Source organism: Ranitomeya imitator, chromosome 4 (assembly GCF_032444005.1).
Source record: "Ranitomeya imitator isolate aRanImi1 chromosome 4, aRanImi1.pri, whole genome shotgun sequence".
Taxonomy (NCBI): domain Eukaryota; kingdom Metazoa; phylum Chordata; class Amphibia; order Anura; family Dendrobatidae; genus Ranitomeya; species Ranitomeya imitator.
Window position 1 is genome coordinate 527,357,307 of NC_091285.1, and position 13,324 is coordinate 527,370,630.

The 13,324-nt window shown below is 41.1% G+C and overlaps 1 protein-coding gene across 1 annotated transcript in view; it reads left to right on the plus strand.

Moving 5' to 3' along the window:
- FES (FES proto-oncogene, tyrosine kinase) overlaps positions 1–9,786 on the plus strand; it is a 259,267-nt gene extending 249,481 nt beyond the window's left edge. The window contains exons 17-19 of the mRNA XM_069766154.1: positions 5,058–5,215; positions 6,764–6,886; positions 9,018–9,786. Coding sequence (XP_069622255.1) covers positions 5,058–5,215; positions 6,764–6,886; positions 9,018–9,160 — 424 coding nt within the window. The 3' untranslated portion in view covers positions 9,161–9,786. The remainder of the gene's footprint in view (positions 1–5,057; positions 5,216–6,763; positions 6,887–9,017) is intronic.
- Positions 9,787–13,324: the final 3,538 nt, after the last annotated feature.

Genomic DNA, 13,324 nt, shown 5'->3' on the forward strand with positions numbered 1-13,324 from the left:
ACTCAAGGGTTATTGCAGTGGTATCTTATAAAAATAACGCACAGCTTCAAAGTTCCTTCACACTGTCTTTTGTAGATATATCGATTGGTTTTAATATCAAGCAAACGATAAATGGCAATAACTGGATCTAGGTGAAATGCAGTGACAATTCAAGTACAATGTCTAATATACAGTACTAGATGGTGGCTCGATTCTAACGCATTGGGTATTCTAGAATATCCTTGTCCACGCAGTATATTGCCCAGCCACGTAGTATATTGCCCAGCTATGTAGTATATTACCCAGCCACGTAGTATATTGCCCAGCGACGTAGTATATTGCCCAGCCACGTAGTATATTGCCCAGCGACGTAGTATATTGCCCAGTGACGTAGTATATTGCCCAGCTATGTAGTATATTGCCCAGCCACGTAGTATATTGCCCAGCGACGTAGTATATTGCTCAGCGACGTAGTATATTGCCCAGTGACGTAGTATATTGCCCAGCCACATAGTATATTGCCCAGTTACGTAGGTATATAACACTGCCCACGCAGTATTTAGCAGTGTGGGCACATATCCCTGTTAAAAAAAAAAAGTAATTAAAATAAAAAAGTTATATGCTCACCCCTGGGATCCAACGAAGCTGTGTGATGCGGCCGCCATATTCCATTCCCAAGATGCATTGCGAAATTACCCAGATGACTTAGCGGTCTCGCGAGACCGCTAAGTCTTCTGGGTAAGTTTGCAATGCATCTCTGGGAACGGAAGATGGCGGCCGGCGCGAGCGGCTCAACAGACAACGGAGGGTGAGTATAGCAGGTTTTTTTTTATTATTATTTTTAACATTACATCTTTTTACTATTGATGCTGCCTATGCAGCATCAATAGTAAAAACTTGGTCACACAGGGTTAATAGCGGCGGTAACGGAGTGAGTTACACACGGCATAACGCAGTCCGTTACCGCTGGCATTAACCCTGTGTGAGCGGTTACTGGAGGGGATTATGGAGCGGGCACTGACTGCGGGGAGTATGGAGCGGAGCGCCGGGGACACTTACTGCGGGGAGTATGGAGCTGAGCGCTGGGGACGCTGACTGCGGGGATTATGAAGCGGAGCACCGGGAACACTGACTGCGGGGAGCATGGAGCGGAGCGCTGGGGACACTGACTACGGGGAGTATGGAGCGGGCGGCGGGCACTGTGACTGTAGGGGAGGGACTAATCAGACTGTGCCCGTCGCAGATTGGTCGCAGCAGCCATGACAGGCAGCTGCCGAGACCAATCAGCGACGCGGGATTTCCGTTACGAAAGTTGAGGACAGAAAGACGGAAGTACTCCTTAGACAATTATATATATATATAGATTGTACTTCTACATCGCTCTCTGTGAAATATTTGACTTACAAAGGGAATTTTTGTCTAAAAGGACATTAATCTTCACGGCCAGTTTTCACTTTTGCACTTTTGCCATTTCCTCCCCTTTGAAGAGCCATGATTTTTAAATGTTTCCATTAAAAAAAAGCCACATAAAGACTTGTTTATTGCGGGGTGGGTTGTAATTTTTTTTTTTTTTTCCATAAAATTTACTGAAAAAAATTAGAACAAATTCCAAGTGTGATGCAATAGTGGAAAAAAAAATTTCTGCCATTGCTTTTTGGGTTTCTGTGTTAATTGCGCAGAAAAATGACCAGTCAGCATTATTTTTCAGGTCAATATGATTACAGCAGTACCAGGCTTCCATTGTTTTTTTGTCTGTTTGACAAATTTTTATCGCTTCTTAAATTAAAAAAGAACCAATTTGTAAAAAAAAAATGAAATTGGTTTGCGTCAGCCTAACTTTGATAGAGCTGTATGAGGCCTTGTCTTTTGCGTGGCAAGCTGACAATATTAGTAATGTCATTTTAGGGTACATGCAATATTCTTATTACCATTTAATGCATTTTTTAGGGAGATCTGGTGTCCAAAAAATGCAAATCTACTGTTTAGATTTTTTTTTTATCTTTGTAACATTTACGAGATGTACCAGAAATGGCACCATTTGAATGATGCTGTCAGTGGTTGACAGTAGCATTTAATTGGCAGAGATGAGCACTCACTTTGGTCACTGTTGTTACAGGCAGGTGCCAGTTATATAGCTCAGATGGGAACTGTTGGGTATGGTTCGGGCTCAGCTTCTGAGCCTGCTCCATACATGTGAACCAGACAGTCCACATACTGTTTTGTCCTACATATGGATGTATTAGGCTAGTGCAGTGGCTCGGTGGTTAGCACCGCAGCCTTGCAGCGCTGGGATCCTGAGTTCAAATCCCATCAAGAACAACATCTGCAAGGAGCCTATATCTTCTCCTGGGTTTCCCCTTGGTACTGCAGTTTTCTCCTACACTCCAAAGACATAGTATTAGGGAATTTAGATTGTGAGCCCAAATGGGGACAGTGATGACAATGTCTGTAAAGTGTCTGTGGAGTAAATTAAATCAATTAGTTAAAAGATTATTTAGTGATGGATATCGTTTGATAGTGCTTGTAAATACAAGCATTTTTGTCATTTATTATATATACAATATATTAATTTACTTTTCAGCAGTTGTTTTCTACTAGCTACATAGATTAGTGCACATTGCTCCTACACTCTTTACAATAGAGCTTGAAAGCACAGCTCTGCAGCAATTTGGGATTATTGGAGCTAATTTTTAGCTCCTGACTATGGTGGGCTTCAGTGTTATGGTGGTCCTCCTTTGCTGTAGGGGTAAAGCTGCCTCATATAGCAGTTTCAGAGCGGACATCGGTCTAAAAAAGAAAGTCCTTTTTACTGACAGTAAAACTTATGTACCGAGGGTTGCAGGAATAAAGCTTTCTGTTTTCTTCTGTGCAATACAGATACACATTCATAGTGGTTATGGACGGCGGCATATTACTTGTGAGAAATGGTACAGATGAACAGGACAAATTGGGTAACTCCATCTTCCTAGTACAGGACCACATGGGTCATTGTGTTTCGCTGTGCTCACTGCACCCTAACTGCACTCTTGTGAACAGTGTAAGGGAGCTGTGTATGGGAGGTCACACTAGCTACCACCTTACTGACGTGCCCCAGCCTGGCTGACTCCATTTTCCTTCATGGCTGATCTCCAGGTCTGGCTAGCCCCACAGCTTCTTTTAGCTTTTCCAGTTCTAAGTGCCCCAACTTGCTTGCAATGAGGAACTACCGCCACTGCAGGATTCTTATTGAGACTTGCTCCCTTTTCTTGTCTTGTCTGCCTCACACACCCAGTGATGATAACCTTCCTCTCAGGGTGTGCTTTTTTGTCTTCTATAACAACTTAACTGTAAATCAAGAACTGAAACACAGTTCCCTATTACTCCTCCCCCGCTTATGGGCCAGCTCTACAGTTAACCCTGTCACCCCTAACAGGAACTCCATTCTCCAGAAGGATAAAATGTAATATAGTACATTTTCCACACATTAAACAACAGGGGTCTTGAGAGGGGTGTTACATCAGGTTCTCCTCATTTACAGAATTTTCTGCCCATAGAGATTATTTTAATGGCAGCATGAACGATACAACCACTTAACTAGTATTTGGCATTATTTGGAAGCCGATAATCGACTTGAAAGTGTTGAAACAACATTCTTTCCTGATTACCAACACATCTAAAGGGGCCTTTAGGCTATGTGCACACGTCAGGATTTTTTCCTGACATAATCCTGAGAATTCTGCCAGAAATCCGCGTGCTTTTGTCGCGCGGATTTCTCGCGGAATTTGCGCGTTTTTTGCGGATTTTTTGCGTTTTTTTATTTTATTTTCCGGAATGTCCTTTTTGATAGGAAATCCGCAAAAAGATAGAGCATGTCCGGATTTTTTGCGGTATGCGTTTTTTTTTGCGGTAAAAAACGCTAACATCTGCACAAAAAATGAGGAATGCATTCTAAATGATAGGATGCATAATGTTAGCTTTTTTTAGCGGATTTATAGCGTTTTTATGGCGAAATTCCGCAAAAAAACGCTAAAAATCCGGACGTGTGCACATAGCCTGAAACTCCGACTCTTCAGATTCAGCTATTTGTCAATCTCAGAGCAGACCTGGCAAAAATAAAGACTGTTGGGAATGAGGCAATGCCTGTGCAATGGCAGAGACCAGGGAGAAGTAGGAAATTCAGAGCACTTGTTCTTAAATTCCTAGTGGCCCCCACCCTCTTAGGCCCTCATATGACTGCTCTGCACATTTTGTTAGGAAATTTTTCAGAGAATTAGGACTTCTCTGCTTCTTCAGCCCACATATTGATTTCCCTCCGATTTCAATGACTTGATAAAAACAAGCAAGCTGGGAGGAGATTCAATCAATAGTTCTTTAATGAATATGTACAAATGGGTCAACAAAAACAGACCGTGCAAACTTTGATTAATGGATGTTTGCAAAATTAAAAGGATACCCAACATCTCCTGTTTAACAGGTATTATGTAGGTTTAAACCAATGATAAAGCATGTGTGTACAGCTATATAACCTCATTAGATGTATAATTTTGTACTGGAAATTCACCCGATTCAACCACCTACAATGTTTTATCAGTAAGTTGGCATTTATTCAGGGGCGGACATATCATTGTTGCAATGTGTGCAGCTGCACATGAACCCAAGAGATAAGAAGGCCCACTTTCACCTTTAAATCAGGAAGCAGGTGCTGTCATAGACATAAAGAAGGTCTCATATACTGTTCCTTCACAGGGGCCCTCTTCTGTATGTGGCCGCCACTGTATTGATAACCTGCTTGCATTTCTTTTTTCTGAGATATACCGAACTTAGATGCCGCTTAGAGGCAAAAGATTTAGGACCAACTAGAGCTGGGCCCCATCTATCCAAAGAAGCTAATGCATTTACAAAAAAGCACATTTGTACATATAGGAGTAGTGATATGGCTTTGTATGTGCTTGTCACACAATAAAACTGATACCTTTTTTGTAGAGATCCTCTGTGTCTGTCGTAAGAAATCTAGTGTAGACACCATGTACAAATCAGGCTGGAAGTGCATTGAACTACACTTTTTTTCATTTTCCACAATGTCATTCTTTTAAATGCAGGGATCTTGCAGCACGCAACTGTCTTGTGACCGAAAAAAATGTCTTGAAGATTAGTGACTTTGGTATGTCAAGAGAAGAGGCAGATGGAGTATATTCATCCACTGGAGGAATGAAGCAGATTCCTGTTAAATGGACGGCGCCGGAAGCTCTTAACTATGGTATTTCTTTATACTAGGATTATGATGTTTCTCCAGGGCATTAGACTTATCTAAACTGAATTTCACAAAGGAAATAGTAGATCTAGTATAGATTGTCGGCAGACAGAGCCAAAACTAGGCTTTTCATCACATGTGCAAAAAGTATTGTTTGCAGCCCTATCCCTGTATTGAAATACCTTGTTAGTGTACCCTGATAGAGGCCCCTGATGGATGATCTTCTATATTGTCTATACAAATAATTGTATATAAATCTTGCAGAGAATGCAGGCATCAATTTCTTCTGGTCACTTCCAATTTAATCTGTGACTTTGTTTGATTGCAGGATATAGCGTTCCTAATTTCCTGTTACTTAGGCACCTGCTGCAGTAGGGTCCCCTACAGCCATGTATTGTTTGGTGAATGGTTGGGAGACCGCAAAGTAGATTTCTAGAGACACATGAATGAATGGCTTATACACTCTGCAGCATTGAAATTATAACACCAAGGAGGAAAAGTTGTGGAATTGTGAAAATCACAGGATGGATAGTCATGTTAATGATATGCAAATTATGAAAAAATGGAAACAACATTTTCAAAATATCTCAATTTATTCAGTATCAATTGACTGCCATGCGCTGAAATACACTTACACCCCATGGCTGCTATCACTAAGGTTATTAATGGTTGTCTGAGGATTGTTCTGCCACGCTTTAAAGCATCAAGATCTGCTGCTGGCAGCTCCCTTTGCAGTTGTTTACCAAAGGTGTCCAAGATGTGTTCAATGAAAGAAAAGTTCAGAGTCACTGCAGGACATGGTAGCACATTTAAACCCCAAAGGCTACTTACAGTAGCACAAGAAACATATGGCTTGGTGTTGTTTAAAAAAATCGAGAAGTTTTTAAAATTTTGTTTCCATTTTTTTAATCGTTTGCAAATCATTACCATGTCTATGCATACTGTGTTTGTCATAATTCCATGACTCTTCCTTTATAGTCTTGCAATTTAATTGTTGAGGAGTGTATACTATGAGATAGGATTAAAGTGGAGAGGAGTGTATTTACATATTTAGTGTTCCCATTAATCCTTTGATTACGCATTTAAATGATTGGTAGCATCCAATCATTCCTCATTTATATATCTTAATGGAGCCACAAACATAATTGCAAGTAATTTTATTTAATGTTCTTCTTTTTTGGGATCTCAATAAATGTTGATTGGCTTAAATGTCATAGACTGAATTTTAATTTTTCATTTGGGATTTTAATATGAGGATCTGATGAGTCTTCCTTACCTTCAAAACTATGCACCTTGTTTAGAAACTGAAACAAAACATTGGCTTGGACTTCAAATCGCTGTTGGTAGGATTGAGCTCATCTCAATGGACTAAGGGCTCCACATGCTGAACACAATAAAAGCGTGAGCTGAAAGGCTTCAGATTTTGTGCGTTATGTTTAACCAGTTGAAAGCAATAGATTATCCCATATTGTACAACCTCTGCAATGTTTATTCTACGTGTGGGGCAGCCTTTGTGACCATAGATTGGTAATACCCTGTGCATTGTTATTCTAGGTCGATACAGTTCGGAAACTGACATTTGGAGTTTTGGAATTTTACTTTGGGAAGCCTTCTCTCTTGGTGCAGTCCCATATACAGCTATGAACAACCAGCAAACTAGAGATGCTATAGAAAAAGGTTAGTGCACTCCTCTGCGATAAGAATTAGAAATACAGAGAATAGATCTGACATACGGTGAGCTCCAGAATCTCAAGAAATAATTACAATCCACCATGACTGAGATCAATGCGATTGTTCTCACTGTATGGTATTCCCAGCTCTAGTGTGTTCAGCTTTCATCACCATGCGCTTTTCATGTCTCAGTATGGCTACGTTCACATTAGCGTCGCGTCGCTGTTGCGTCGGCGACGCAGCGGCGACGCGCCCCTATGTTTAACATAGGGGACGCGTGCGTCTTTTTGCATGCGTTTTCCGACACGTGCGTCGTTTTAGACGCTAGCGTCGGACGCAAGAAAACGCTACAAGTTGCATTTTTCTTGCGTCCGATTTCGTCAAAAAACGACGCACGCGTCGCAAAACGCGTGCGTTTTTGCGCGCGTTTTTCCGTGCGTCGCGTCGCCGACGCAGGGCGGCGCAACGCTAGTGTGAACGTAGCCTATCTTGCCTTTACTGATCTTGTAGACCATTTTCATGCAGAGCTGGATTCCGAACCCTGCTGAGTTGTTAGCTCTAAGCTCCCTTCTCCTAGCAGCCCCTCCTAAATCAGAACCTGCAATGGTTATTTGTATTTTGGAAAGTGTATTCTTTACCCCCGATACTGTACAGTGATCTGATGTAGAAAACAATAAATCTGCCGTGCATTTCCGTATACAGTGCCTTTGCGAAAGTAATCGGCTCCCTGGAACCTTTCAACCTTTTCCCACACATCATGCTTCAAACATACAGATACCAAATGTAAATTTGGGTGAAGAATCAACAACAAGTGGAACACAAATGTGAAGTTGAACGAAATTTCAAATTACTTATTTTAAATTTTTGAGGAAATTCAAAAACTGAAAAGTGAGGCGTGCAATATTATTCGGCCCTTTTAACTTAATACTTTCTTGCGCCACCTTTTGCTGCGATTACATTTAGGGTATGTGCACACGTTCAGGATTTTTTGTGTTTTTTTTCGCGATAAAAACGATCTAAAAACTCATTAAAAATGCATACATTATGCATCCTATCATTTGGAATGCATTCTTCAATTTTTGTGCACATGATGCATTTTTTTCCGCGAAAAAACCCCATCGCGGTAAAAAAGCAGCATGTTCATTAATTTTGTGGGTTTTTTTGCGTTTTTCCCGCTATTCTATGCATTTGGAAAAAACGCAAAAAAACCCCACATCAAAAACGCATAAAAAACGCGCAAAAAACGCATAAAAAACGCGGAAAAAAAACACATGCGGATTTCTGGCAGAAATGTCCGGTTTTTGTTAGGAAAATTTCTGCCAGAAATCCTGACGTGTGCGGGTTTGTGCACATGTTGGGTATTTGCAGCAGAAATTTCTACACCATTTCTGCAACTCTTTTTAGGAATATATGATGTGTAAGTTTTTGACTCGATTTTTTTTTTTTTACATGCGTTTTGGTTGCAAATTTTTCCCCAATCAGTACACGTGTAAATTGCAGAAAAAAACGCTGAAAGAATTAGCATGCTGCAGATTTACAATAAATCTGCTAGGAAAAAATAGGCAAAGGTTATGAGACTTCAGTTGCTGGAACAAGGAAATCCATCAGGTTCTGTGACAAATCTGAGCAGAAAAAAAAACGTGACAAAACTGCAACGTATGCACAGACCCTAAAGTGGTGATCCCATTTCCAGTGATTGTGCCTTAAATGTACATAAGATTGGGGACCTTTACGTATGTTGAGAATAAGGCCCTGATGCACGTCACTGCTAAAGGATAGATATTTGGCATTCCCTTTCCTCGGAATTCCTTGGGCTCTCTTTTCATTTGTAAAGGATGTCCAACGACCTCTACATTTACAGAAACACTGAGTTAAATGTGCGACCCGCACTTAATTTACATTTACGTTAGATCCTGTGGATATACCATAATTGTATGAGATGATTATACAAACATGCCCCTCATAATGTAAATGGTCATTAATATATGACTCAGAGGGACAACTAATGGTGTGTGTAAGTATGTGTGCTAATGGACAAGCTGTACAATCAGGTTCTTTTCTATCAATTTGAGGTGACGTTATAGACAAAATCAGTCAATATTCTATGTTTAAATATTTCATTTCCTTTTGATTGCAGGAATCCGCCTGCCTGCCCCAGATATGTGTCCAGAAGATATTTATAAGCTAATGCTGCGATGCTGGGAATATGATCCAAGGAAACGTCCAAACTTTGGCACTGTACACCAGGAACTTATCATTATCCGCAAGAAACATCGATGAGGCCCGTTGCTAACAGACTGTATAGGAGGGAGGCAATTATCAGCTTATCGATGGTTATATGGTGGGATTTATTGAACGGACCTGCAGCACATAATGGACAGGGACATTAATTCTGTTCTGTACAGTTAAGTTATACATACTGCTCATGTAATTGACATCACTAGACATTTTCTTGTTATGATAGGTTATGTTATTTGTTCAGCTCATCATCACTGCATCTCTAAAAAAAAAAAAAAAAAAGTTTTCATACCAACATAACAAAGTAATATAAGATGAAAGTTTGTGCATCCTGCATCAGGATTACTTTTTGGAAATGCAAGAGGTAATAATAATGTATATGGTGTTACACATATACAGAACTCCGCTTGTTTTTTTAGCACAATCCATCCATTATGATTTCACTATGTGCCCTTTATGGTTTTTCAGCTCTGCTGCATCTACAGAAAATGCTCAAGCTATTCACTATTTGCTGTATACTGTATATATATATCTTAGTAAAAACTGTTAATTATCTGTACACACTTTTAAGAAAATATATATTTAACATGATCCAACTTCCCTATCTCATTGACTGAGTTGTAATAAATGTTGGTTGCTTATTTTATGAGATTAAATTGTAAAACAATTGTCTACTGTTTTACTTGGAGTATGTATCATGGTTATACGAGGATTTGGGTTGTTATTATGATTTAAAAAGAGAACACAGTAGTTTGACAAGAAATGGCTTCACCCAACCACTAACCATGAGTAGAGAAAAAAGTTTTTGTGTTATCATTCATATTCTTTGAAAAAAAGGCCATGAAAGCAAAAATTATGCCGGGGTATGTAAACTTTTGAGCACAACTGTAGATTAGAGAAATATCATCTTTTCCTCTCTGAAACAGCACCACTCTTCTCTGTGGACTATAACCAGTTTTGCTGCTCCACACTATTCACCCCCAGAGCTTTTTTCCAGTTTTGCGTTCTCGTTTTTCGCTCCCCTCCTTCCCAGAGATATAACTTTATATTTTCCCGACAATATGGCCATGTGAGGGCTTATTTTTTGTGGTTTTGAAAAAGTTGTGCTTTTGAACGACACCATTGGTTTTACCATGTCCTGTACTAGAAAACAGGAAAAAAATTCCAAGTGCGGTGAAATTGCAAAAAAAAGTGCAATCCCACACTTGTTTTTTGTTTGGCTTTTTTGCTAGGTTCACTAAATGCTATAACTGACCTGCCATTATGATTCTACAGGTCATTACGAGTTCATAGACACCAAACATGTCTAGGTTGTTTTTTAACTACCGTATATACTCGAGTATAAGCCGACCCGAGTATAAGCCGACCCCCCTAATTTTGCCACATAAAACTGGGAAAACTTAATGATTCGAGTATAAGCCTAGGGTGGAAAATGCAGCGGCTACTGGTAAATTTCAAAAATAAAAATAGCTACCAATAAAAGTAAAATTAATTGAGACATCAGTAGGTTAAGTGCTTTTGAATATCCATATTGAATCAGGAGCCCCATATAATGCTCCATACAGTTCATGATGGGCCCCATAAGATGCTCCATACAAAATACGCCCCATACAATGCTCCACAAATGTTGATTATGGCTCCATAAGATGCTCCATACAGACATTTGCCCCATATAATGCTCCACAAATGCTGATTATGGCCCCATAAGATGCGCAATAGAGATATCTGCCCCATATAATGCTGCACAAATGCTGATTATGGCCCCATAAGATGCTCCATAGAGATATTTACCCCATATAATGCTGTACATGGCCCCATAAGATGCTCCATACAGATATTTGCCCCCATATATTATTATTTATTTATATAGCACCATTGATTCCATGGTGCTGTACATGAGAAGGGGTTACATACAAGTTACAGATATCACTTACAGTAAACAAACTAACAATGACAGACTGATACAGAGGGAAGAGGACCCTGCCCTTGCTGGCTTACATTCTACAGGATTATGGGGAAGGAGACAGTAGGTTGAGGGTTGCAGGAGCTCCGGAGTTGGTGAGGTGGTAGCTTCGGTAGTGGTGAGGAGCCAGCGGGGTCAGTGCAGGCTGTAGGCTTTCCTGAAGAGATGGGTTTTCAGGTTCCGTCTGAAGGATCCAAATGTGGTTGATAGTCGGACGTGTTGGGGCAAAGAATTCCAGAGGATGGGGGATATTCGGGAGAAGTCTTGGAGGCGATTGGATGAGGAGCGAATAAGTGTGGAGGAGAGAAGGAGAAGGAGGACCGGAGATTACGTGAGGGAAGATATCGGGAGATTAGTTCAGAGATATATGGAGGAGACAGGTTATGGATGGCTTTGTAGGTCAGTATTAGCAATTTGAACTGGATACGCTGACGGAATGGGAGCCAGTGAAGAGATTTGCAGAGGTGGGAAGCAGAGGAGTAGCGAGAAGAGAGATGAATTAGTCGGGCAGCAGAGTTAAGGATGGACTGGAGAGGTGCAAGGGTGATAGCAGGGAGGCCGCAGAAAAGGATGTTGCAGTAGTCAAGTCGGGAGATGACGAGGGCATGCGCAAGCATTTTAGAAGATTGACGGTTGAGGAAAGAACGGATTCTGGAGATATTTTTGAGCTGGAGGCGACAGGAGGTGGAGAGAGCTTGGATGTGCGGTTTGAAGGACAGGGCAGAGTCGATGGTTATTCCGAGGCAGCGGCAGCGGACTTCCGGTACGGGGGAAAGCATAATGTCATTGATTGCGATAAATAGGTCAGGTAAGGAAGATCTATGGGATGGAGGAAAGATGATGAGTTCAGATTTGTCCACATTGAGTTTGAGGAAGCGAGAGGAGAAGAAGGAGGATATGGCTGATAGGCACTCTGGGATTCTGGACTGCAGAGCGGTGACGTTTGGGCCAGAGAGGTAGTTCTGAGTGTCATCAGCATAGAGGTGGTACAGGAATCCATGGGACTTTGAGTTGTCCCAAGCCAAGTGTATAGATTGAGAAGAGCCGCTGCGTCTTCCCCGTCCTCTGCACTGACTGTTCAGGCAGAGGGTGGCGCGCACACTAATCGCGTCACCGCACCCTCTGACCTGAGCATCACTGCAGAGGACAGGGAAGACACAGCGGCGCCGACGGTGGAACGCGGAGCAGGTGAATATCACGCACTATGTTATACTCACCTGCTCCTGGCGCGGTCCCTGCACGTCTGTTCCCCGGCATCGGCAGCTTCTTCCTGTAGTGAGCGGTCGCATGGTACCACTCATTACAGTAATGAATATGCAGCTCCACCCCTATAGGAGTGGAGTCGGGTCCATATTCATTACTGTAATGAGCGGTACCATGTGACCGCTCACTACAGGAAGAAGCTGCCGACGCCCGGGAACCAGGGACCCGCGCCAGGAGCAGGTGAGTATTATTGCACAGCTGCTGCTCCCCCTCCCCTGCCGACCCCTGGGAATAACTCGAGTATAAGCAGAGAGGGGCAATTTCAGCCTAAAAAAATGGGCTGAAATTCTCGGCTTATACTCCAAGTATATACGGTAAGTGGTAAAAAAAATTCCATACTTTGCCTAAAAAAAATTGCGCAATTTTCCAAGACCCGTAGCGTCTCCATTTTTCGTGATCTTGGGTCGGGTGAGGGCTTATTTTGGCACACTGAGCTGATGTTTTTATTGATACCATTTTGGTGCTGATACGTTCTTTTGATCGCCCGTTATTGCATTTTAATGCAGCAACCCAAAAAATGTAATTCTGGTGTTTTGAATTTTTTTCTCTCTACGCTGTTTAGCGATCAGGTCAATTCTTTATTTTTTATTGATCGGGCGATTCTGAATGCGGTGATAACAAACGTGTAGGTTTGATTTTTTTTTTTTTTTATTGTTTTATTTTGAATGGGGCAAAAGGGGAATGATTTGAACTTTTATAATTTTTTTCATATATTTTAAAACATTTTTTTTTTTTAAAGATATAAATTGTATATACCCTGGCGCTAAATCACCTGAAAAGGATAAGGTGGAAGCCCCAGAAGCCGCAGGTGGTTAAAACAGGTTCTGTGCAAGACACTGTTAAAAAAATGTTGCCGACTAAATAATAATACTGCAACCACTGCGCTAAACTCAGGCTGAGAAAAAAAAAAAAAAAATTATTTGTACGGCCCCAATCAATATACAGACCTCCTGTATATTTTTCCTTTCAGTGAATTGCTG